The sequence below is a fragment of the Meriones unguiculatus genome, chromosome 10 (assembly GCF_030254825.1).
Source record: "Meriones unguiculatus strain TT.TT164.6M chromosome 10, Bangor_MerUng_6.1, whole genome shotgun sequence".
In the NCBI taxonomy this organism is placed as follows: domain Eukaryota; kingdom Metazoa; phylum Chordata; class Mammalia; order Rodentia; family Muridae; genus Meriones; species Meriones unguiculatus.
In genome coordinates, this window is record NC_083358.1 from 103797836 (window position 1) to 103824670 (window position 26835).

Here is a 26835-nt window from a genome sequence, read left to right on the forward strand (position 1 = left end):
GGAAGGATGAGATCAGACATCACCGCTCTTTAACCTCACATTGCTAAAAATGTTCCCGTCTGTGGCCCTCTGAAGTGACCAGGCTGGGTACTGATCCTAGCTGGTGAGAGGGGGAGACAGGGGCGCAAACCGTCTTTGCAAAGCAATTGTGTCAGAAAGACAGAAAAACAAAAACCATCTATTCATCACCACTCGCTGCGGAGGAGCCTTTTCTACACTGGGCATGGGCTGAGCAACAGAAGTGCAGGAGCCTAGAATGGGCTCTCTGCTCCACCAGCTTCCAGCATAGCCAGCCACTGGGACAGACAGAAAAATCCAAGTTACCCCTCAAGCCAACGGAAAGCCTGACGGAGTGTATGACCTCCACCGCAGCATGCTTCCCAAATTAGTGCCTTCTGGGCTTCCACAGGACAGAGGAACCCAAACCCGGCCCATGGGACAGGACCGGAGTCAAGAGAAGACTGACCACGGTGCTCCTCCAGTGACCAGCCCTGCCCCCAGGCTCACCCCTTAACTCTTCCAGTGAATGTGAAATTCTAATCAAATAGCTAATCTTCCCATGGGGAGCAAAGCAACTCAATAAGGCCACTGTCTTTCCTCTCTCCTCTGAGTTCCTTTATCGAAACAGGAACAAGGAAATCACCCACACAACGTTACTGCCAGGATGATAAGAGGTGGGTTTGGGCTGGAGCAGCCTGCCCATGTTTTAATGCCAGTGTCTTAACACACAAGCACGCAGACAGCCTGGGGACTGTGCCAGATTAAGAGAGTGTAAAGAGACAGTACAACTCAAAGTGCTGAGTGATCCCTAACTGACATCTCCTTGGAGCTGGAGAGGGGTGTACAAGGAACAACACCGCTGGGACAAATGGGGAATTAGGGGTAATAAGGCTATCCCACTGCGGGATGCCTGAGTGTGACAATGGTGTTGTGGTGGGTAGGACAATGTCCTGGTTTTAGGAGTCACATGCTGAAGCATTTATGAATATCCTGCATCTCATGTCCTCTACCTACTCTGGAATGCAGAAAAAAGAAAAGACAATACACGCGGCAGGGAGAAAACACATGAGTGAGACATGAACTGTCCACCAAGCAAAGGGAATGCAGGTGATCTGAATTCTCAGAGCTGGGAAACAGAGGCTGGGCCAGGGCTCAGTATATACCTTTCTTTCTTTCCTCACGTCTCCCAGCCACGAAAGCATATACCCTTCCTGTCTTACCATGTCACATAAGCACACATCCTCATGATGCATGTATCATGGGAGAACATGTCCTCAACATTATACTGTGTCAGGTAAGAACACCAGCTGTATCTCATGTCATATGAACACACATCTTCATGTCTATATCACACAAGCGTGTGTTCTTGTGTGCCTCATGGCGTCATATAGGCACACATCACCGTGTCTCATTACACCACGCAAGCAGACATCCTCCTGTCTCACCATGTCATTTGCGAATACATCTTCATGTCTCCCATTACATACGCATGCTTCCTCACAGGCCCACCATGTCACACAAGCACACACCCATGTGCCCCGCCATGTCGTGTAGACACACACGGTCCCTGTAGCAGGGAGGTCCTGAGGCCTGGCCACCCACCTGGCTGCAGCACCCGAATCTCCAGCAGGTTGGAGGTCCTCTCCGCCAGCCTTGTCCACGTGTTGTTGTAGTTCCTCCGCCACAGCTCCGCCACACACTGGTACTTGCCCGCCTCTGTGTCGCTGGCCCGGCTGATGCTCAGGCGGACGTTGTTGCTGGACTCAGCCTTCTCGATGGCAGTCCGAGTTCGGAAGGTGGACGACCTTTCCCCCCACTGAACCCCTCCATCCCGGGTGAAGGTCACCAGATCATGGAACTCAATGGTGCCCACTGGCTGGAACCTCCATGTCACCGACACGGGGACGCGGGATGGGTAGTGAGGTTTGATGATGCACTGCAAGTCAAAGGAGTCGCTGTAGGTCACCCCTGGCGTCCGGGAGATGGCTGTGACTGCAAAGCCTGTTTCTGTAGGGAGAGCAGAGAGCTGAACCAGAGACAGCACCTGGCTTTTCTGGGGCAGTGTGGCATCACGCATGGGCCTACTCACGGCACAGCTCGCCGTCGGAGCGGAGGCTGGCAAGTTCTTAAGCCTTCTTGTCACCAGCAAGATCTTACTTTGGGTATTGTGTTGCAGCCCGACTCACCAGTTCCTAAGACTTCACAAAAAGTAGATCCAGGCTATTCTTCCGAGAAACCCAGCCCCTCCCAGTGAGACCTGAGATTCTCATGTGGGTTTATAGCACATCCTCCTCCAGGGTAAGACACCAGAGTGCTCTCAAAGGCTCATACCACATACTAGTAATCCCAGAATTCTGTGCAAAAATAAGACAGAGAAAAAGAAGTTCCAAAGCCAATTCCCTTCGCTGCATGTACCCAACACTCAGATACCTGTTGCTGGTCCTCTAGAGCATGCCATCCTGAAGCATGCGAATTCCCCAACAAAAGCTAGGTTCAGACCGGCATTAGGCATTAAGGGACATATGACAGGAGAGACTGGCCTTCAGGAGATGAACACCTGAGGTGGGGCGAGGCATCACCCCTAAGTTCCGAGCCCTGCAGTCTCTGAACCGTGAGCCTCCTAATACTCCTTACTGACTAGCAGCATCTGTAACCTCTAACCTCATTCTCCAGGGCAAGTGAGCCACAGCTCCTGCCATGTGGAGGAGCACACTGGCTATGATTATGAAAGTAACAGTGGCCGGTCTCTGCTGAATGCTACATGCCAAGCCTGGTGTCGGAGGCTCGGCCTGCAGCCCTCACATTAAATCAACACTTGCAGGTCAGGCTTGCTATCCTTTTTTCAGGGTGCAGAGAAATCAGATAAACTGTCTGAATGTGGTAACGGTAGCGTCAGGCTACAGACCTAGCGATGTGTACCCAGGGCTTGCCTGGCACTGCTTTGCCCAGGGGCAACCAGACTGGATAAGGCATCAACTCAGCCACAGTCGCCTTCTTGAGACACTTCCTAGCTGTGTGACATTAGGCCAGTAGTTCTCAACCTTCCTAACACTTCAACTCTTTGATATAGCTCCTCGGGCTGGAGAGATGGCTCAGAGGTTAAGAGCACTGGCTGTTCTTCCAGAGGTCCTGAGTTCAATTCCCAGCAACCACATGGTGGCTCACAACTATCTATAGTGAGATCTATAGTGAGTGCCCTCTTCTGGTGAGCAGGCAGAATATGGTATAAATAATAAATAACTAAATCTTAAAAAAGTAACAGTTCCTCAGGTTGCAGTGACCCCCCCCACCATAAAATTATTTCACTGCTACTTCATAACTGTAATCTTGCTACTTGTTATGACTCGTCATGTTACTATCTGACATACAGGATATCTAATAATGAAAGCCCCAACGGGGTCATGACCCACAGGTTGAGAACCAGTGCCGTAAGCACATTCTAAGTCCCCTCTGCCTGTGTTTTCCTTTCTGTGAAGGGTCCCTGTGAAGGTCAAATGAGTGTGCAGCTCATCATACATAGTCTAGAGAAGAGTTTGTGTAAGAAACAGGGCACGAACCACAGAAGGCACAAAAAGAATCTTCTGGAATTGCCTGAGGAGTTGTTAGAGAATAGGTTGGCAAAATTTGCTCAACTCTCTGGATCTTCAACTATAAAAATGAAGATCCAGGACTGTCCCCGTGTGGTATTCATTTGACAGTGGTGGGTGCTACACGCGTCACAAGAGTGGCCTGGTACAGATCAGGAACACAAGAAACGACCCTGCGCTGGGTATTAGTGGCTTCACATACAAAGCCGTGGTGCCCAGGCCCAACACGGGCCTACACTGTGGATACAGACTAGAGTGCACATGGCCACGGTGCCCCTGCGCAGCCCCAATGGTCTGTGGGCAGGCGGCCTGTAGCTCACCCACACTGCTGTTAGCACTGAGGGAGAGCCACGCCTAATAGGAGCAACACAGCAATTCCTATGTGTTGCTGTTTACTTTAGACCAGACAATGGCTGGCAAGACAACCTTGGTCCTACTTCCAGGGGCAATGAAGAGGGGGTCAAGTGAGCAGAACTAGCCTCAGGATCCCAGGGGAGTACTACTCAGCACATCCCGGCCATGAGAGCTGTCAGACATGCGCGGAGTTTAAGAATACTCCAAGGACAGATAACCTGAAACCGTAAAATTACTTCCAGGGAACCAACCCTGAATCACCCTTCCTTGGATACCCTTAGTCTCCCAGGATAGGGAAAAACTATCCGTAGCGGATCCCAGAACCATCTGCCAAGCTCCCCTGTCCGGATCCACGGTGGGGCCACACACAGGCGCAGGGACTGTGATCGACACTGGAAGAAGTTTCTAGAAACAGGGATCCGAGCTGCCTGATGACTGTGGAAGGCAAGCCCACCTCTGGCATGAAGCTTCGAGGAAGTGGGTGTAATCGCAGTGAAGTGGGGGAGAACACCGAGGCTGCACCTGGGTTTATACGACACTGTCCATCCCGAGTCCCAGACAGCAGTCTAACCAAAGGGGTGCCGTGACGGAAGGCCAGGGCTCCGGAGCTGCCTGTTGTTTTCTTACTGTTTATGCGTTTGTTTCTTCCATTTTGCTGATGCCCTGCTTGGGGAGATACCCTGATACCCTGAAAAGCTCAAGGATTCCTACAGCCGTGGCACGCGGCTTGCCCCTCTGTGAGGCAGCTGGAGGAAAACCCTGGCGTGGGGGCGGTTAAGCGCCACACGGATAATGTTTGATTACCAAGCAACTGAAAACAAACATTTGAGAGTTAAGCAAATGCACTCCTAATCTCGGGAGGGAGAACCAGGACTTAGTCTCGGGCAGAAGGACCCTGGGCTGCCATCTTTATGTGGTGCTCGGCAGCACCACCAGCCCTACCTGAGGGAAGGCGGCGACAAAGTGCCAGCCAATGGGGACTGGCCAAGCTTCTTGACAAAGAAAAGGCCTGCCATAATAAGTTATCTTCCCAGCAAAGAAGCAGGCTGGCATTTTAAAATGTAATAGGCTGATTGCATCTGGCAGATAACACGGGCAGAAGCCTCTTCAGATAGCCTGTGAGAAACAACTCTAACATTACTTGGTTTTAGCAAACCTCAAGGTATCTTCACTCCCTGTAAATGAGGAAATGTTTTCATAAGTGGGGGCTTTTCAGGGGAGTAGATAAAAACACAGGCCTAAATGGGACAAGTGAGCTGAATGCTAATGCTCAGCCAGACACGGGCGACTGCTGTACTGCTGGCAATGGGCTCTCCATCCTGTTCAGGCCCTTTTGACAAGGGCTGGGCTGTGAGCAGCCGGACACGACACCCTGCGGGCTTATCCCTGTACCCACTGTCATTCCTCTTCCAGGTCAATTTTGCCACAGCCATGTTCCTGCCGGTTGGTGGCACCAACCTGACCAGAATCCTAACACCACCCTGCCCCAGGGGTAGAAACAGCCCACCGGAGTCACTACCCCAGATGTCCCACCATCTTCTGTAAGTTCCCCCGACTCTGAGCATAATCCCCTAGAGTCCCTTCAGGGAAGTCCTCTGGAAGATAACACTGTCTCCAATCAGAACTTGGTTTCCTTTCTGAGTGTGTGTGTGTGTATGTGTGTGTGTGTGTGTGTGTGTATGTGTGTGTATGCACGCATGCGTGCATGTGCATAACTGTGCATGCACAGGCCTGAGACTGATGCTAGGAGCCATCCTCAATTGTTCTTCCACCTCCGTCGCTGAGGGGGGACCTCTCAATCCAACCCAGAGCTCACGGATATGGCTGGTCTTGATAGGTCACTTGCTCTAAGGATCCCATGTCTGTTTCCAGGGCTGGAAACATGCATGATGCCAAGCCCACTCGACATCTTACGTGGGTCCTATGACCCGGACTTCCACATCCCCGTGCTTGCACAGTAAGCACTTTAATCACTGACATCTCCCCAGACCCTCCAACCACAACACTCACGAAGAGGGAAGGAGCCTGACAGAAAGCATCTGACCTGGCCCCCCTGCTCACTCACCAAGAGCTGTGATGGAGACCAGGGTACTGGCGCGGCGCTCGCCCACCATCTGCCACTCTCCATCCACAGCCCGCACCCACTCCGTCACGTGGCATTCGTACTGGCCCTCATCTTCCTTCCTGCTGCTGAAGATGCCCAGGCTGAAGGAGTTGGGCTGCACCTGCTCCATCTGGACGCCCCCGAAGCTGCTGCGCTCCCAGTAGGACGTGCCCGGCTGTACGGTGCCATCACGGTCCAGCCACATGATGTTGCTGCGGCGGTTCTGCCTATCCACGAGCTGCCAGATGACAGAGAAGCGGCCCTGCAGCCTGCCCACCGTGCGGACAGTACAGGAGAAGCGCAGGTCCTCACCCTCGAGGACGACGCTGGCATTGCTGGCCACCTCCACGGAGATGCTGCTCTCTGGGGGAAGAGAGAGTGTCGTTCTGGGGATTTGCAGTCTCACGTGCACCCTCCTCATGGGTGGCGCAGGAGGAGGGGTGCAAACCAAGTCCCATGATTCTGACAGTGAAGCCCAAAGGATTCAGAACACTGATTTGATTTGAAACACAAGTTACTGATTTGAACTGGGCACTGCTCCCTAGATCTGGAAGCCTAGAATGCTTTGTGTGGTGGGTTGGGATAATGAGGTCCTACCACCTAAGAGTGAATCAGAGCCTGAGGAGCATAACACAGTGACATGATGTTCATTTATGAGTGACCTGTCCAACGGCAGTTTAGAGCTTTTGGCTCAGAGTTTCAGCATGAGGAGTAACTCCCAAGTCCTGCTGCATCTCCATCTTCCACCACTTGAAGCTTTAACAGCCCAACAAAAGCTATACACATCCTTAAGTGTGCCATTTGAATCCTTCGGGGAAATATTAGGAAGTAGAAAAAAATGTCGGGAAGTATTTGGAAGATGGCATGTGCTTATGTGTGGAAAATGGGGCACAGATGGTCCGATCTCTCAGAGTGCATGGAGAGCAAAGTTCTATGCTTTCGTTAACACAGAAGAACGGGCCACAGCCAACATCTACGGGCCTCCTATTACAGCCACTCAGCCTTGGGCACCTCCGCTCTCTACCCTGACAGTCTGCCGAACAAAGGTGGTGACAGAACTCCACTCCCTCCCCAGCTTAGCCTAGTCTTTGCACTTCTTTGGATAGCTCATTTCAGTCAGGGGATGATTGAAACTCTACAAGCCTCAGCTTTTTCTTCTGTAAGATACTATTTTTAACTTACAAAAAAAGCAAATGAGACAATGCTTACAGATTGTATGGCACACAGTATGTTTTTAAAACGTGGGACCCACAGTCATGATTGATTTTACCATACTCAGGGATATTTCTGCTTTCAGAAACAGCATGGCTAACACTTTCTTAATTATGCACATATTATTCTGTATAATTATCTATATTGAGTTCAACGAGCTCATAAGAATTATAAACAACACAAAACATAGTGTCATAATCAATTTGGATCCAATTTTCTAGGCACCATTCATAATCGATCAAGCCAAACCCCAGATCAAGAAGCATGCCGAATGCTGCAGCATTTAGATCCACTTCATTCTTCTCACCTTTATTTCCCCCACAGGCAGAAACAGAAAAGATAAGCACAGGCCCTCTGCACCTAGATTTTGGCCCAGTGAGTAGGCTGTGCTTGTTTCACAGGAAGGGGTCTGGACAAGGTGGAGTCAGCAATTCAGGACAGCCTGCCCAGGACAAGGCTCCGGCAGAGCCACTGTCCACAGACAGCAGCAGTGGTTCGAAGCTTGGCTGTATTGCCTCCTGATTGTGCAGCTTTGGTGTCCTTACTACCCGAGCCTCAATTTATCATGTGCAAAGCTGAGATGCGGCTAGTGCAGACGTAGGGCCGTGACACCGAGAGGATGAGATGGAGGAGGCGGGTGGCACGGAGGCTGAACCTAGGCCTCAGGCATGCTCCACAGGCACTCTACCACTGAGTTACAGCCCCAGCCTCTGTTAGCCATCAGATTCAATGTTCTTCCTCCCTGTTTTCAGCTCAAAGTGAGAGGTGCAAAAGGTAATTTCAGCATCAAGGAAGACTTTTCTGCCTGTCTTTTTTTTTTTTTAAAGATTTATTTATTATGTACACAGTGTTGTGTCTGCATGTACACCCGCACGCCAGCAGAGGGCACCAGATCTCATTATGGATGGTTGTGAGCCACCATGTGGTTGCTGGAAATTGAGCTCAGGACCTCTGGAAGGACAGCCAGTGCTCTTAACCTCTGAGCCATCTCTCCAGCCCTCTGCCTGTTTTATACGGAAGAACGACTTGTATACATCAGTCATATGCCCTACTGTCAACCCCAGTGGACTCTTGAGGACATTCCTGATGGCTTTTTGGAGAGAGCCTAGAAAAACCCTGATAGAAGAGTCCTGGCAGATGTGGTGACGTGCTGCCCATTGTAACTATTTATACAGGTTCCCAGGCTTGTAAAGAGAAAGCCAACAAGTTAATATCCTCCAGACTGAAGGAAGACTAGGACAGAACTAACGACAATCTGAGTGTGTGTTCACAAATGCAATTTCCAACCAGGAGGCTGCTGGTGGAGCACAGGCTAAGCGCAGAGCAGCAGGTTTGGAGTTAGAGCAAATGTTCCTAATGCAAGTGCAAGTTCAAACACTAACTGAACAACCGGATCAGACACTTCCCTGCGTGTGCTCTGACGTCTCCATTCACAAGATGGATGTAACGCGGGCTTCTACAGGGACTGGATGATTGGAAAGAGAGATCATTTATGCAGAAGCACTTCTGGTTCTTAGAAGAAAAGGTGCCATTAAAAGCCAGGGCATTATCACCATTACCCATTGATTGTTGTTCTTCAGTAGACTTACCCAAGTGGCCTTGGGGCAGGATCTGGTGCTGCTGGGGGACTTTAACTACCCAGTTATCTGCTGGAAAAGCAATATAGCAGGCCACAGATCATCAAACAAGTTCTTGGAAGGGCTGGGGGAAATCTTTTAGTACAAAAGATACAGGAAGAAAACAGAGTGGCTGCCCTTCATGCCATCCTTATGAAACACTGAGGAATTAGTGTAAAAGTATAGAGTCTATGGTTAAGGCAGGCACAGGAGAACAGTGGAAAGAGTGCGGGCATTCAGTTCGACAGTCTCAACTGTACGTACATTTAGCAAGCACCTACTCTATGCAAAGCACCATGCATTGCGAGAAAAGCACAAGGAAGAGTTCAAGGTTACTTGTGTGTGTATGTACGTGTATGTGTGTGTTCAAAATATAATAAGCACGAGAGAAAACAATTCCATTGATTAAAAAAAAAAAGCAAAGAAGGATGACAAGCCTCCTCTATTATTTTACACTTAACACTTAACAGAGAAACATTTCAAATACATAAATGTGTAAATAAAAATGTAAAGGAGATCGTTACAAGGCGAAAAGGAGGAACAGTCCTGGGAGCTAAGAAAAGGTTAAAGGTTAGTTCTTAAACTGGACCATCTTATTTAAAAATCAGAGCATTGTAAGTTTTGATTAACTTTTTGCTAAAAACAGAACTGTGAGAGAAAGGAGATTAATAAGAACGTCATGACACTATGAATATTTAAATATGGCATGCATACACACTGCTCATCTCTGGAGTTCCCAGAAAAGAGTACCACCCATCCAGACACTGTCAGTGCAGCACGTGGAGGCAGGGTCCCTGGAACAGCCTTGAAAGGTCCAAGCTCTCAGAGCATACTCCAAGAAGACACATACCCCATCGACTGACTGCTTTATGTGCACATGAGGATGAACCTAATGCTTTGTGCATGCTAGCAAGTATTTTATCACTCCACTGACTTTTAACAATGCAATTTCAGTACAGAAGAGACAACGAGGGAAAGGCCTGCACTGATACCTGGAAAAACCCAGACAGCAAAGCAAATCCTTCTTAATAATGCAGTTGATGATGTCCAAATTCTCCCATAAGAGCTGAGCTCTCCTTAAGTGAGATTTCAAGGCAGGCCTCTGCCCACTTCTGGGATTTAATTCCCCCAGAGGAGCAAATGACTTCCTGGTCTTCTTCCTAGCTGAGCCGGTGAGGCTGGTGCTTTACACCCGGCTACTTGAGCTCAGTCTGTGAGTACCACCTCTAGCCCAAGCCACACCCCTCCTGCTCTCCAGACCCAGGGCTGGGGGAGGTAAAGAGGCCTCTCTTTAATCAGCTTTACCCCAAATCCTGGTCCTTCTCTTTCCTACTATTTCTCCATGATGTCACTAGCCATAGCACCAAGAATGAGTAAGCAGCATGATTCTACTTACTGAGGGGGAGGACGACAATGGGGATGTTCTTGGGACGCTTGCTCTCCTTGTCGATGAACTCGCCAGTGACAGTCTTCTCTCGCTCGGTCACCCGGCAGTTGTATTTGCCACTATCTTCCTGGCGGAGGTGGTATATCTTCAGCACAAAGACACCATCGCTTTCTTTGGAAACCTTAAGCTGTCCCTTGGCTTCACGGTGGGCAAATTCACTGTTGAGGACCGGCACAGCATTAGGCCCCATGGTCGCGATGAGTGAGCTATTGAAGGCCCAGGAGACGGCAAAGTACCGGTCGGGAATGTTCTGAGCCTCTAGGATACATCTGAACTCCACTGGCTCACCCACTGTGTGCAGCCTCTTATCTGTTTCCAGACGCACGGTGAACTCTTTGTCTGGGAACACAAACAAACTGGATGCATTCTGGGCAAATAAGGGCTGCAGCCCACCAAACTTCAAGACATCCCTGTTCCCCTGACCTTCTTCATGACACTAACTGCAGAGAGGACCCAGTATTCATCTTGAATGAAAATCCAACTCTAGCCAAGGCTATCTGGGGCCAAGGAAACCTTTAAATACCAGAACCCCAGCTTACCATTCCTTCTAGACTAAGTGCTATCAAGGAATATGCTGCTCTAGAATAAACCTCCAGCAGACAAGCCTGGTTTCACCTAGATGGCAGATGGCAAAGGGTCCAGGCCTGAGCTCCAACAAAGCAACATGGGTACAAGTATGTTTGTTCAGCAGATACTGTAGGACTTGTCTCACAGAGTTCTGTGAGACAAAATTAGAGTGGTCAAGCTGCTGACCCCAATTCTAATCAACACTCAGATGAGTTTATTGAGACTCTTCTCTCTACCACTGAAAATTAGATGTGGGCAGGATAAACTAGCTGCATTACATGGAATGTCTTTGCACCAGTCTACAAAGAACCTGCTTCCACTAACATCCAGGCACGTCTGAAATGGCCAAGGATCAAGGCAGGAGCTCATCAAAGAGCTGGTATCTATCTAGGCACAGGAGTCAACCCAAGCAGGGCTCATCACTGCAAACAGCTTCAGGGCTCTCTAAGAAACAGTACCTGGTTGATGGTCGACTCCAGAGACATCATTTTATATCAAGAGGCACTCACAGCGGAAGTGAGGGGACAGGAAAAGGAGTTAAGTCTGGGAGGAAGTGGCATTATCTCCTCTTGCTGTGGGAGGCTGTAGTTCCTAACTCTTTCCGGTTCTAGCTATATTTCTTGCAAAGAATATGGGGGGCACATCAGAGTGGTGTGTGAACTTTCTAGTAATTCATCAACCTCAACCACAATGGTCCTCCCTCTGTGGCATTTCCAGGCCATCACTATCACCTTTGGTATGCATGCCTCAGCTATCCCCAACCATCCCTCACGCTCTTCAAACACGTGAGAGTCCTGTTTTCCTGTATGGATGTAAGCCAAGTAAGCGCTACTCCATTCCAACCCATCTTAGCTTCGACATCCCCTCCTTTCTACACAGGCCAGTCCTTGAGCTAGACGCCATCCCTTATCAGTGACTAGCTCTATTGCCCAAACTTCCTGTCAGAGCAAAGCCCTCTTAACAATACCTCTGACGTGTCAGCTGAGGCCACCTCCCTCTCTCAAGTGAAACAGCCCTGGGAGACAACAAAGAAAGCAGCAGGTTTAACTCTGCCGCTGTCTGCTAGGTAAACAAACCCAGAAGAGATTGTGCCTGTGTTATCCATTATCATTGGCCCTCTGATCAGTAAGGTACAGCAATTCATAATCCACCATCAATGTTAAAAGGCACTCCCTTCCAGGCGACTGCCAGCACAGTGTATCAGGGGAGTCCAGGACCTCAGACCTTGTCATCTGCCCATGATAGGTGGGTCACCACTATGGCTTCCTCTTTTGGGAGACCTAGGTGCTGCTCAGGAAAATCCCCCATGTTCCATGCATCCTTCACATTCCCTGGCTGAAGACATAACCCCCCTTTTCTGCAGAGCAATCTGCTCTTGCTTATGTCCAGCCAGTTGACTAAGAAATCTGACTTGGGATATTCTATATCCCTTTTCCCTAGCCACTGCAGTCTGGCTTCCTGGCTCCTTGTTCACAAGCCACTGGCCTAGTGAAAGACACCAGTGGTCGACCTGACCCTCATCCTCTGGAGTGATCTCAGCCTCTGAGATTGCTCTCCTCCCTTGGTTCCTCCCTCTTGCCTCTCCCCTGCCTTGCCTGACCACTCTGTTCCCCATGGTGGGTCCTATTCTCTGACCACCTCCTACAGCCAGGCATCTTTTGAGCTTGTTCCTATTCTTGCCCCATTGACTCTCCCGAACCCTCCTCACTTGCAGGTTCAGTCTTTAACAGTTCTGTGTGCCCATGTCCGGACACAAGTGTGTGCTGTTATGAATGTCTCTGAAAGTCGGCTTACAAGGTGGATTCCTTGGTTAAGTTAAAGACAACCAATGTTGCCACAAACAGAGATGCAAACTTCCCAGCAGGGCTCTTCATGTCCTCATAACCCTTCCTCTCCCTTTCCCCCCACAGTCCAGGAAACCACAGATGACGTACAACCCCCTGGCTTCCTCCTTCCATCTCGTCTCTATCCATTTGCCTCTACTGCCAGGTTTTGCCTCTCAGGCCACCACCACAGCCTGGCCAAATGAATTCTTAACAACCCTGTCTCTTGACTTCACACCAACCTGTCTAATAAACTTTCCAATGCCCTCCTCCACACACCTGAGCTCTTCCTTCTAAATTATGCAAGCAGGTGGTTAATCCTTGATTTAAAAACAAACAAACAAAAAAATCTCAATTCCCTGCAGTGGGGGTTTTCAAAGTTCATCAGGAGGTGTAAGGGGGCGGGGGAAACCTCCTTTACTTCAGGTCAAAATTTTCACTGCTCAATAGGGCAAACAACTGGCTGAACCAAGAGAGGAGCACACAGGTTCTTGTCCTGTACCCATTGGTGCCCACACATGTATCTGAGGAAGTGTAATCACCCAAGTGTTCCTCTCAGGCACACCCCAAGCACCTCATACAAGAAGAACGGCTTGACGGCTTCCGGCCCACAGAGGGAGGCCCATGCTCTCTACCTCATAGCACGCAGCTGCAGGTCCTTCCTTCTCTACCACTCAATCTAGAACTCACCATCCGGTCACTTCACTTTCTTCTGTCTGCCAGCTACCAAATGACCTATGCCCTCCCACATTTCCTGATGCTATCTGCTTAATACTGACACAGCTCAAATCACCCAAGGAACTGGAATTCCTAGATTTGCTGTAAGAGCCATACAGACAACACAGAGCAAGAACAGCCTTCAATATTCACACAGCACTTAGCACTGTAAGTGCTCAGAGCAATGCCATTCACCTTGACATCCCCTAATGGCTTGCCCAGCACCTTCAGTGCTGTAAAGACTAATGTCTGCTAAAATAAACATGAAGAAACAGACTCTAAGGTGGAGCTGCTACTCCTCAGTCTGAACTGGAACACACGGTGAAGTTATCAACTTTTTTTTTTTTCCATTAAATTTTTCCTTTGCTGGCTCAGTCTGGATATGTCTGCAGGACAAATTCAAAATGTCCTAATTCCAAATTGGTGAGATTAAAATAAAGAAGATTAGCTGATGCAACCTAATTTAAAAGCATTAAGACTCAAAATTAAGCCCAGACTTTTCTGACACTGATCGTAAACCAACCAGTAAGGAAAAGGATAAGCAGCAACTAAAGCCCCTGGGTAAACTTCTCAGTGTTAGAAGACCCAGAAGCCACTAGGAGCCCTGGGTCCTAAGTGTGGATCAAGTGTGCCCTTATCACCCAGAAACCAACCTTGTTTTGCTCTCACAGCCATTAGGTGTCCAGAGGATCCTCTTAGCCCTGCTCCCTCTAGCTGTGCTAGACAGAATGTAGACAGGAGAAGAAAGACCTGGGAAGCCCATCAGAAACACAGCTTCTGCCCCCAGGAGTCTCTGAGTAGGGACTTCAGAGAGGCCTCAGAAAGTTCACTATTTGGTAAATCTGAGCACTGTTTCAAATGTCAGAGTACTATGCTGGGACCACGGTAATGGACCAGCAGGACAAGGAGGCCTAGAGACAGGTTCTGACAAGAGTACCACCACCTGTAATGAAAGGCTTTACCCTCCTCATCTGAGAGAAAGGGCCTTCCAGCCACCTCAGTGACAGCACACGACCACCCTCCAACCAAAGCCAGGCCCACAGGAGAGCTTGCCCCAGCTCCACTAACACAGCCGGCAACTGCTGTCAGTTCAAAACTGGAGCCCTGCAGGCACAAGAACCCCGAGTGGAACCTGGAGTCACAGGAGATATCAAGAGAAGCTTGCCAGGTCAGCATCATTAACTCAGCCCCAAACATACTATTCTTCACCCTCAAGAAACTTACCCAGGTCTTCCTGTGACCAAGTGTCCACAGCAGGACCTAGTGCTCTATGACAGCCTCGTGGCCCACACTCTGATTGTTCCCGGGTCACACCACAGAACATTCTGCATTCAGTATGCTCACCTATGACGTGAGGAAGCCATCCTCTGGCCTCACAGACATGACAGTATGTGTTAAAGCATTTTAGAAGTTTTGTTAAAAATGGCAGAAATATTACTATAAAAATAACGGTACACTAACACCTCCTTAGTCCACTGTTTCACACATCCGCCAGGAGGCTCATCATCTCAAATGTCCTCTGTTAGTGACGCATCATCAAACTGGGTGTCATTCATGGCTAACAGGCATGGGAACCCAGAGTCACAGACACAAAGATTTTCTGTGGAAACTCTGATTTCAAAAATTTTAAAAAGATTTACTCGTTTTATTTTACATCTGAGTGTTTTGCCAGCATGCATACGTGTGTATCACACATGTGCCTGGAGATCAAAAGAGGACAAAGGATCCCCTGGAACAATTGTGAACCACCACGGGGCAGCTAGGACTTAAACCTGGGTCCTCTGCAAGAGCGACAAATGATCTTGAGCACTCAGCCATCTCTCTAACCCGATTTTTCTGCAAAATCTCTCATCTAAAAAAAAAAAAACAAAAAACAAAAAAACAGCAAATTTCTTATTGAAAATAATGTATGACACCATCTATACACCAAATATGGCAATGAGTAGGGGCCAGTGTGGGTAGCTGACTGTGACTCACTGTGACTCACTGTTAGTTGGGTCTGTGTACCCCTTGTTTTCTCCAGCTGAGGCTACAAACTTCTCTAACCTCAGTCAAACCCCTACTGTGTTGTTACAGACACCAAACAAGGTGCCCCACCTCCAACATCTGACTCCCTACCACGTAAAGGACAAGAAGCTGCGAGAGACTGACCGGTGGGCTGGATGTTGACCACAGCGCCCTCGGAGCGCTTCCTGGTCATGGCGTACCAGGAGCCATCTGGGTCCTGGATCCACTCGGCAGCCTCGCAGTAGAACTCGCCCTGGTCGGAAGGCTGCAGGTGGAAGATGGTGAGGCGGAAGGTGCTTCTGCCCAGCTTGTCCAGCCGCACCTCCCCCAGGCTCTGCCTCTGGGCATATTCGCTGCTTGAGTGCAGGATGAAGTCCCGGCTCAGGGAGATGACCTCCACGGGCTTCTCGCCACCCTTCTGCCGCAGCCAGGACACAGACAGGTGGCTATGCTGGACAGTCTCAGTGGCCACTTCGCAACTGAGCTCCAGTGGGTCCTGTTCCACTTTGTGCAGAGTCTGGGGCACAGCCGTGGTCTGCAGGGAATCTGGGATCACTGGAACACAGAATGTTCCCATGGAGGAAAGTTACAAACCACAGAATTCAAGATTCACCCTCTGGGAGGCGAGGGCCCTACTCCACACAGAAACCACTGTACTGTCTCAAAGGAGGCAGCCTCTGACAGTCGATTCAAGGCCATAGAAAACCCCAAAAAGATATAAACATAAATGCCCTCTTCTGTTGTAAGAGCTAAGATAATGTTTTTTGATATTGACACCTGCTTGGTATTTTAATGACACTCAGAGCAAAGATAGGTTTTTATTTTGAAAATGTATACAACAGAAGGGCATCCTGAGAACACTGTTTAAGAATAACCATGAAGGCCTAATAAGGTTTGGTTTTGGTTTTGGTATTGCTTTGAGATCTCTAACCTCACTTCTGACTGCGAACGGACCTTCTGACTCCTGGACCTTCTGGCTTTATATTTCTATGCCTCTTTCCCTTTTCCCTTCCCTCGAATCCATCTCATCTCCCAGTTTCCCTCCATCAATGCACTGTCTTTAGAAGGCTATTTGAAAAAAAAAAAATGGGGATCAGGAATATAGAAAACTACCATCATTCCTTGTTTTCCCCCAGTACTGGGGCTAGAACCTAGGACTTCATGCATAACAGGCAAGGCCTCCACCACTGAGTTACAAACCGAGGCCCCACCTTAAAGTGGAGACAAATCTCACTACGTTGCCCAAGGAGGCCTTGAACTTGTGATCTTGCAGCCTCAGCCTTCCAAGTAGCTGGATTACAGATGGGCACTGCTAGGCCTGACCTGCTCCTTTGCACTTGCATTAATTCATCTAAGTGGCCCACAGCAGAAGGAAGCCACAGTACACAAGAGACTCAGGCAAATGAAGACACTGCTCTGCGTCTCCATCACTGACTGGAGTTTTATTCTGACCTTTATCCTGAAGACTAAACGCCATCCCACTCCACTGTCTCTGCTGTCTGAGAAAGGCACTCACAAGGGTATGTTTTTCTCCCTGTACTCATCCCAAGATTGAGGCTTAAAGGCCTCCTACTAGGATATAGGCTCGTTACAGAAACAAAAAATAAACAAAGGCAGTGTCCTTATTGACAAAAGACCCACCAACATGCCCTGTTAACTGTGAAAATAAAGAGTAGAGAACTGGAAGGACTCGGGGACAAACCAGAACAGCCTGGCTGTTGTCTGTCTCTTCTCACAGGCAATGAGTGGCCAGGAATGTCCACACTAAATGCTCCCTACACTTGCAGCTTACATCTTCTCCATCGTGCAGAGAGCATCCAGGGAGACAGGCAATTCACAGCCTCTTAGCACGCAGCCAGCAAGGTCCGAGTATCTGGAGTCCTACTCTCTCCCTGCACCTCAAAACCTGTCTTTTTTGCTCGTAATTTCTGAGAGGTGGAGTCCAGGGAATTGCACAGAAAAAAATAGGGACTCTTGTATGCCAATTACTTCACACTGAGGAAAGGCCCTTTAGATAGTAGTAGATGCTTCAAGCGGCAATATTACAATGCCTGTCCGCCTAAAGAGCAGGCCTGCAGAAGAAGCCCTTACCTTCTGTTTCTTCTCTGGCTTTTCATTAATTAAACTCATATCTACAGAGGAGACTAAAGAACACAACTGCATATAGGCAGCATTAGGCACAAGCTACTATCTGCCTCTGAGATCCACTCAGTTCCCAAAAGAACCATTACTACTGTCTGACAGTCTGCCCCCAGGTCGTTCACTGAAATCACTTAGGACGCCTCAAAATGGTCTCATTCCCTCCTCATTCTCTCTTCCCTGTGAGCATCTGGAACTCACTGGGTTATCTGAGTGGAAACTCTCCTGAGATTTCCCTCACATGTTACTGCACTCCCGAAACGAGCCCCTGTTGGTGTGAATTCACTGCCCCTTCCATCTGGCCTCTGGAGGGCGGGAGTTTTACCTTTCCTCTTATTGGAGCTTTGCCTCTCTTCCTGCTGATCTTACCCACTTCACCTTCCAAGCCACACCTTCAAATTATCCCCCACAAATGTCCTTGCCACAGGACAGCACCCTGCCTCAGCCTCCTGGACGCTAGGATTACAGGCCTGAGCCATGGCACCCAGATCTTGCCTTTACATACTCATTGCCCTTCACCAGCAAAAGGTCTGGTTATCGACTGAGGTTCTTAACGCTTGCAGAACTTTCTGAGTATCAGCCTTAACCATCTAGTGTTCACAATTGTACACAGACACTATGCTCACTGATGCTCCCTAATGCATTTTTCTAAGATAGCCGGGGAACCTTTTTTTCCAGTCATATGCAAGGCAACAAAAGCTGAAGGGACCCGGGTCTGACACCGGCCATGGGACAGCAATGTCTCCTTACCCACTAGGTTCATCTTGGCACTGTAGCTCCCGAAGTAGCGCTCATCGGTGTTGGGGGTGTGGCACTCGTACTCCCCAGCATCGCGGGCTTGCAGGTCTGTGATGTGAAGTAAGGCTGAGTTGCCCTGGACTCTCTCCACGTAGATCTTCCCACCTCGCACTCGCTGGGTGTAGATGGCGTAGGGGAAGGAAGAGTCCACTGTGCTAACAATCTGCACCTCACGCTCAGGGGCAGAGGGCAGGTAAATGGACCACTGAAAGTTCTGCTCAGAGGGGCCCTGGTAGCCGCTCACGTTGCACCAGATGTTGATGTGGGAGCCCTCTGTGCGGTACAAGGGTCCTTCCTGGACGGTGACCTGGCGCTGAGCTGACACCACACCTACGGGGAGACAGACACAACAACGTACTTACTTTTCTGACCAAATGCAAAACAGTCAGCAGTCCCCAGAGGGTTTGTTATTTGTGTAACATGATGGCAATATAAATAGGTTACTGGCCCTATCCGAGGCACTCTGTGATTTATAAATATTAATTAAAACAGAGCAGTGAAGCTCTGTATCTAATTTGCATATATGGGAATTTGATCGCACAAGGACGTGGCTCTGTTACTTACTCAACGCTGACCCTTGTGAATTTCATTTGGTCTCTCTGTCATTTATTCGGCAGTTTTATATCTATTTATTAATGCTGTTTATAAAGTTTTTAATAAAATAAACAAAAAAAGTTGAATCCTTGGCACAAATCCAGGCAAAAACAAATAAAAGCAACCGCCTTGTAATCTTGCTGAAATTAAATGTTTCTCCCATGATTAGCAAGGCTGGCCCAAGAAAGTCATTGAGTCTTTTTATTGGGGTGGAGCTGGGCAGGGGGGAGGGGGGCTGCAGTCTTTATTTCTGTCTCATCCCAAAGAGCATCTCCTTTCCCTATACAAACAGAGGCCAGCAGATCCTGCAATGCCTGCCAGTTTACAGAAATGCGAAGCCGAACAGACTCCCACCAGCTGACAAAGCAGAGAGGGACGGAGCACGGAGATCTGAACACTGACGGCTGCCCTTGCGCTCTTGGCTCTTACTGGCCCACCAAGCCCCTGCCCTCTGGTACGGACACAGCTCTCCAAGGTCACTTCTGCCTCTGCCTACCCTCTCCAAGTCCTTCACAAATGTATTCTCTCGCAGGGACAAAAATTAAATATGGAGATTCAAGTTTCGCCTCCCAGGCCATCTGAATGCTTCTGAACATGGTCTGAGTGTTTCCCGCAAGGGTTTACAGGCTGGAAGCTGAGCCCTTGGTGAGGTGAAGCCTAGGGCCGCCAGGTCAAGAGGTCACTGGGAACACTAGAAGGGATCAGTGCTCCTAGCTGGGATGAGTTAGCGTCCTTAAAGGTCTGCTCTTATAAAACAAAACAAAACAAAAAACACAACAACAAAAACCCTACCAACTCCTCCTCCTCCGGCTTCCTGCCTCACCATAAAATGGCTCCCTCTTGTACCTTTTCCTGCCAGGATACCTCTGCCCTGTCGTGACCCAGTCAAGGGGCCCTCACCAGAACACACAGGGCCAACCAATAGTCTTTGGCCTTTGGTCTCTAAAACCGTGGGCAAAAAAAATCAACAACAAACAAACCACCTCTGTTGAAAATAAAACACTCCACATTAGATACTTTGTTACAGTAATAGAAAATAGATTGGTGTATCAGCACAACACTGACTACTCCTAAGCCACTCAAACATGGGAGAGACACCTCTCCCTCTGCATGCTCCCTGGGCAGCAGTTGGGTATGGTAGATGCCAGGGACAGCAATGTGTGGCAAAAAGCATGTGAAGCCTGGCCTCAGAGGTTAACAGCTCAGCCCATACCCAACCATCTTGGACACCCACTTCTGTCTCCAGACCCTGGGCTCGTCTTACAAAAAGGGCTTCTGAGAAGAACTGTGCAATGCTGGCTTTGTCACTTGCCAGCTGAGACACTGGATAAATTACTTAGGGACTATGGGCCTCAGTTTCCCCATGTGCGAGGCGGAAAAAAAAATTGAATAAGATGTCTAAAAAGCCCCTGACTTGGGGCCTAATACACAATCAGTACTCAATGGAAACATGCTAAGTCTCAAACTGACATGCATGCAATGGATCTGGAGACAGATTTTGGTCAATAACTGCTCGAGGGCATTTCAGCAGCCTCCTGGGAATGACCACATCTTGGCTGCTCACACCTACCCAGAGCTACAGCCTGCTCCCACGAAACCTTTCTTTTTACCCAGTAGAAACCTCTAAAACAGACTCGGCAGCTAAAGAGGTGGGATAATGGCAACCCTGGTGCAACACAGCTCAGTCCAGCCCAGAAGGTCCTGGAGCCTCTTGGCACGCTGGCCTAATCTGCAAGACAACAGACTTCAAGAGGCCCTGTGGCACTCTCACCTGCACAGAACTGTTTCAAAGTCTTACAGAGAACCCCATCCCAGTTTTAGCAGAAGCAGAAAAAGAAGAACAATAAAAAATAAAATAAAATAAAATTTTTTTTTGTTTTTTTGTTTTTTGTTTGTTTTACAAAAGGCTGGGAGGGGGTGAGGGGAGAGCTTAGTCAGTTAATGTACGTGAGACACAAGCTTAAGCCCCCAGAACTTACTGTCTAGGCAAGGTGACCCACCTGTAACCCCAGCCCTGGAAAGGTAGCAACAGGAGGATACCCTGGGGCTTACTTGCCCGCAGGTTTAGTTCTGGACAGGAGCCAGAACAAGGGGTGCTCCAGAGTCAGTGAGCCCTTGTCTCAAAAATAATGTCAAAAGGTGACTGAGAAAACACCTACCATTCACTTCCCCCTCCACATACATGTCTCTGTACATCTGCGCTGCGTGCATACACCACTCCCCCAACCCAAACCCTCCCTACCCTTCCAGGCCCCCGGCACATACACACATACATGGGCAGGGGAGGGAATACTTAAGCAGGACAAAGTGACATGTGAACCTGTTACATTATCCTTAGTGACAACCATTACTATATTTAAAGCCACAGAGAAAGCAACTATCAGTCATTTTTAATATATTAAAATCTGGAGCCTAACATGAGTTTGGGATACTTTTATGACAATTTAAATACATATATCCATATACATTGTGACAATTCAAACCCTGGAGTGCTCCTGGAATGCACAACACTATGAAAATAACTACAGTCATAACAGGCCTCCCTGACATTCAGGTTGCTTTCTACTCCAGGGATCTGCTGCTGAACAGCCACAAACATGCCACACCCACTGCAGAGGAGGCTGGGGGTGGGCCAGAAAACTCTGGCACCGTTATGAACTGCTTCTCATCTTTGGACCCACAATGAAATCACAGAGGCACTGAGGTAGGGCAAGTTTCAGAAAACACCAGTGCCTTTTATGATGCCATCAATCCGGGCTGCAGCCTGGGGTAATTGGTTCTCTCCTGCCATGTGGTTTCCAGGGACTGAACTCGGATCACAAGGCCTGGTGGCAAGTAGCCTTACCATCTCATCAGCCCCATGGAGTGCAGCAGAGACATCAGTGCTCCCGTGTAATCCTGAAGATGTATGTCAGACTCAAGAACCATCTGCACTGGGGTTGGGGGATGGCATATTTAGCCACACAAGCAGAAGGACCTGAGTTCAGATCCCCATTACCACGCACAAAGATGACACTGTGCTGCAGGCCTGTGACCCCAGGGAAGATGCACACAGGGGCAGCCAGTCTCACTGGGGTACTCCAGCCTCAGGAAGAGACTCCATCTCAAAGGAAATAAAAGCTCAGAACAATTGAGGAAGACATCCAATGTTGAACGCTGGCCTTGCACACTCACACGTGCACACGCACACCAAAAACCATCAGCCTTACGATGTCTCTTTCTGTATAGGACCAGTCGGGTCTCCAAATGAATGGACACACTCTAAATGAAAGCTCTCAACAGTGTAAAGCTCCCAGTTTTGAAGATTCCACAAAATGCCATTCTCCTCTTGTCCAAAGAAAACAGCTGAGCCTCCCCCCATGCAATATCCGATAATAAGCTTAACCAGATTGCATTTAGCTCACAGACCTTAAACAAGCACAGATCCTACATACCCTGCCCCCCACAAAGAGTAAACAGTGTTAAGTGGCCTGAATGAGCTAGGGCAGCAGGTTCAAAGCAACTGGACCAGACTGGAAGCTGATTACAATCAGTCCTGACAAATAAACAAAGACGTTCCTGCACTTTAGCCACGGCCAGCCATACTTGTTTATAAACTGTCCCTGTCATTTCCCTCCCCAGCCTACAAACAGCACTTCATCACTGAAAATAGGGTTCTTCTTAGAAAGTGGGTTTCTTTGTTTTGGTTTTCATACAGGGTCTTGTTATGTAGCAGGACAGTTTTGAACCCTTGACAATCTTCCTGCCTTGGCCTCCCAAATGCTGGGATTACAGCCATGCACCACCATACCCAGCTAGGAGTGCTTCTTAACACAGAAATAAAGTTAACTTTCTTCTCAATAGAATAATTCCCCTTCCACACTCAAAAGCCTCAGTGTCCTGGAAAGTCTCAGAGATGTTAATCTCTGCTGCCTTCAAAAAGACCAGGACCCCAACTTTGCCTAAGGCATCCCCCTGACCACCTCCCCTCTTAGTCTACAACAGCAGGTTCCTCCCCATGACGACCACTTCTTTTCAAGATTTATTTATTAATTATATAGTATTCTGCCTACATGTATGCCTACACATAAGAAGATGGCCCCGCAGAACTCCTTACAGATGGTTGGGAGCCACCATGTGGTTGCTGGGAATTGAACTCAGGACCTTTGGAAAAACAGCCAGTGCTCTTAACCTCCGAGCCATCTTTCCAGCCCCCGAGGACCATTTCTTTAAAGAATAATAATTATAACTTCACATGTTCTGTACTTTTCAAATTGCTTTGTAATAGGCAAATGCCACGTCTCCAATGAGAAATGAAAGACCAAGTGTCATCTATAAAAAAGACTAAAAAATAAATAATGGGCCACAGGACCACAACTGATTTTATTTCCCTTTTTATACTGTACTCCTCTGCAAGGAGGATGAACCAAATCTTTACCCCAAAATAGACGCCTGACTGCTGTATAAAATTTCTTCTACAGTTACTAGTATAGTCTAATAAACATTTGCATGCAATATGTTTATTTATGCATATATATGCACATTTGGTCTGATGCTCAGCACCTAACTCCCTTGCAGTATTAATGACAGGAGGCTTCTATACCCAGTAAGCCTCTTCCAACCACAGCAGAATTTGTGTTAATGTGATGATTCAAGGTGGTCCCTTTTTTAGAGTTTCCAAAGTTGGCCAAGAGCAGCAGGTTGGAAATTTCAGCTTCATCCTAGACCTACAGAAACAGGAGAGGGGCTGGAGACTGAGTCCAATCACCAATAGCCACTGACTTAATGAGGCATGCTCATGTAACAAAACCCTATGCAGAAACCCTCAGTGATGGCCAGGCATGGGAGTGCACACCTTTACTCCCAGCATACTTGGGAGGCAGAGGCAGATGCAGAAGCAGGCAAATCTCTGAGTTTGAGGCCAGCCTGACCTAAACAGCTAGTTCAAAGCTATACAATGAGACCTCAGGGGGAAAAAAAGGAGAAAGAAGGGAAAAAGGAGAAAAAGAATCCCTCAGTGATGGGACAGGATGCCTTCCAGGTTCATGAACACACTGTGCCAGGAGGGTAGTGCCCAAGACAAAAACAAAGGTCCTGCTCTAGGGCTCCATACTTTGAGAGGCTGAGTACCACTCACCTGTGGGGACCCATGGGAAATGCAGACACAATGCATGTGGTTTCTGAGCATGGTCTTGCCTACTCTCCCAGACCACATATCTTGTGTGAGGACATCAAAGCAGACAGATGGGGCCCACCTGAGGCTTGGTGCCACCAGCCAGCATTAACCTGTTAGCAGCAGACAGATTTACAGAGAGTGGCTCTTCTGGCCCTCGTCAATCCTTTACATGCCAGCTGGCCCAGAGGAAATCGCTTCTTGAGAGACTCCAAGCCTGAAATACTACTGAATTCCTGAGTCGCAGGGTACCCCACCCCCACTGCTACCCCAAAATGTATGTATGTATGTATGTATGTATGTATGTATAGATGTATGTATGTATGGATGGATGGATGGATATACATATGTATACACACACAAAGAATCCTTCCAAGCCTAAGATTAAATGTATAACTGCATCATCTACATATTTATATATTCTAGGGGGAAAGCCCGTGTATTTTAAAAGACCCTCAAAAGAACTATTTAATGCCCAAAAGAGCCATGTTCTATGGGCAGGTGGGATTGTCTGTATCCAGCCATATGGCTCACCTGGTATGAGTCAGCTTTCAAGGCTGCTTTCCCAGGCCTACAAGACAAGGTTCAGTTGTTAAAGGCTAGGCCCAGAACCAGATGTCAAGGCATTGCTTGCCCAAGGATGCATCCATAGTCACTATGTTCGGGTCCTGGCGAGCCTGACTTCAGGTGACAAGATTCAGCAGTTCATGACCAAGGAGCGGCAACACATTTCACAATCATTTCTTGAAACACGCCTTGGGATTCAGGGACATACCTGTCTTATTACAGGATCCAGTTTATGTTCAAGATGTATGACTGAGCACGTATTCAAACATCTAGACTATGGGAACAGGGCTCTCGTGTGACAGCTCTGTCAGGAAAGTGCTTGCGGCACAACTTGAGGACCTGAGCTCAAGCCCCACCCTTAATGCTCACTCTTCGAGTGACTCTGCATGTGACTCAGGCACACTGATTTACCAAAATACCTAGAATATGGGAATAGGGCCTAGTCAGCAAAGTGCTTGCCACATAAATGTGAGGACTCAATTTAAAACACACGTTGAAAAAAAATCCGAGTGCAAGGCCAGCCTGGTCTCCAGAGTGAGTTCCTGGACAGCCAGGGCTACACAGAGAAACCCTTCCTCAAAAAACAAAAGCAAACAAACAAACAAACAAACAAATGAAAAGGCTGGTGTGGCCATGCCTACTTTTAATCCCAGTTCTGGGGAAGTAGGGATGGACAGATCACTGGACCAGTGAGAGGCTCCATCTCAAAACCAAGGCTTATGGGGTTAGAGGACTGGTTCAGCAGTTAAGAGCACTGGCTGCTCTCCAGAGGATTTGGGTTTAATTCCCAGCACCCACATGATGGCTCACAACCATGTTAGCTCTAGTTCCAGGATATGACACGCTCTTATAACCTCAGCAGACACTGGGCACATACACGGTGCACAGACATACATGCGGGCACAAAATAAAATTCAAACTAAAAATAAAAAGGTTGGTGGTGTTTGTGGAACAATACCTAAGGCTGACTTCTGACTTCCAGGTGTACACACACTCACACACACACACACACACACAGAGACAGGCACCTGAATACACATAATCACATACATACATATACACACATACACATACATAAAAATAAAATATGGGAATGATGTAATGCACCATGTACCAGTCTCCTGGGGAACCTTGGAGAACAAATAATACTTGAAAGCCAACAAATGAGTATTTTAAAATTTCATCTCACTTCTACCAATATGAGATATCGATCTAAAAATGGGTCTCACGAAAGCTCTAAGTATAGAAGTATTAAAAGGAACATTAATGTTTAACTTTGGGTTAAAGATGCAAAACAGCATATGTACACAGTGAAAATATGTTGGAAACCCTGTCCCTGGAAAATAACAATATTATATTGAGCTGCTGAGTGCTGAGGGCAGGGGTGCTTCCTGCCTGTTACGAGAACGGCACCATCTCCTCCATTTTCTGATTTTTCTCTAGTTTTTAAATTAGCAAGTACAGGACATTTGAAGATAAAGATGAACGAGGCCAGCGAAGGACCCTGCCCTCCCAGCTTTGCACACATCACCTCACCTGGACTCATCGTCGACTGAATGAGGTCGATTTCATTATAACCACACTTACCAGAGGAGGAAATGGTCTTCAAGGTTAAGTAACTCTCCCCATGACACAGAACATGACTAATGGCTTTCCCCGGCGCCGTGGCTCCATGAGTATCCAAGATAAGTGATAAAGCACCTATCTGCCTTCTAGCCTAGCTGGCCCTGAAGGAAATCGTGGGGAGCCCAGAGAGCCTCCGATATCTAGGGAACCTAAAACAGGCCAGCTGAGCTCATGAAGACACAGCCTCCAGATAGCAAGGGCATTTTAACCAACATATCAGTGACAGTAGCTGGGGACTCTCCTTGCCACGGGCCAAGGGAGGCCCAGAAGTGGGATAAGCTAAAAAGATCCTTTGTCAGACCCCCTTCCAGGTGAGGACAAAGACAGATACAAGCTGGTCAGCTGACCTCACTGAGCCCTGGAACAGTATATGACACTGTTAGACATACTTAGAACAGAAGATCTGATTTAACCCTCACAGCAAGTTATGACTTACACATGCTCAGTGGTGTTATAGGACAGAGGCAGAGCCTAAGGCATGGACCCAGGGGTGAGCAAAGTGGGGATAAATGCACCTGCACTAAA

At 48.2% G+C, this 26835-nt stretch overlaps 1 protein-coding gene across 3 annotated transcripts in view; it reads right to left on the minus strand.

Moving 5' to 3' along the window:
- The window catches only part of Igsf3 (immunoglobulin superfamily member 3), a 91724-nt gene that overhangs the window by 21988 nt on the left and 42901 nt on the right, over positions 1-26835 (minus strand). For 2 of the 3 annotated variants that reach the window (XM_021648494.2, XM_060392973.1), the window contains exons 3-8: positions 18324-18701; positions 15579-15989; positions 10270-10659; positions 8847-8906; positions 6007-6408; positions 1603-2007 (exon numbers count right to left, since the gene is read on the minus strand). In XM_021648494.2, the coding sequence (XP_021504169.1) occupies positions 1603-2007; positions 6007-6408; positions 8847-8906; positions 10270-10659; positions 15579-15989; positions 18324-18701 (2046 nt within the window). The remainder of the gene's footprint in view (positions 1-1602; positions 2008-6006; positions 6409-8846; positions 8907-10269; positions 10660-15578; positions 15990-18323; positions 18702-26835) is intronic. The other variant, XM_060392975.1, reaches the window with a different exon arrangement.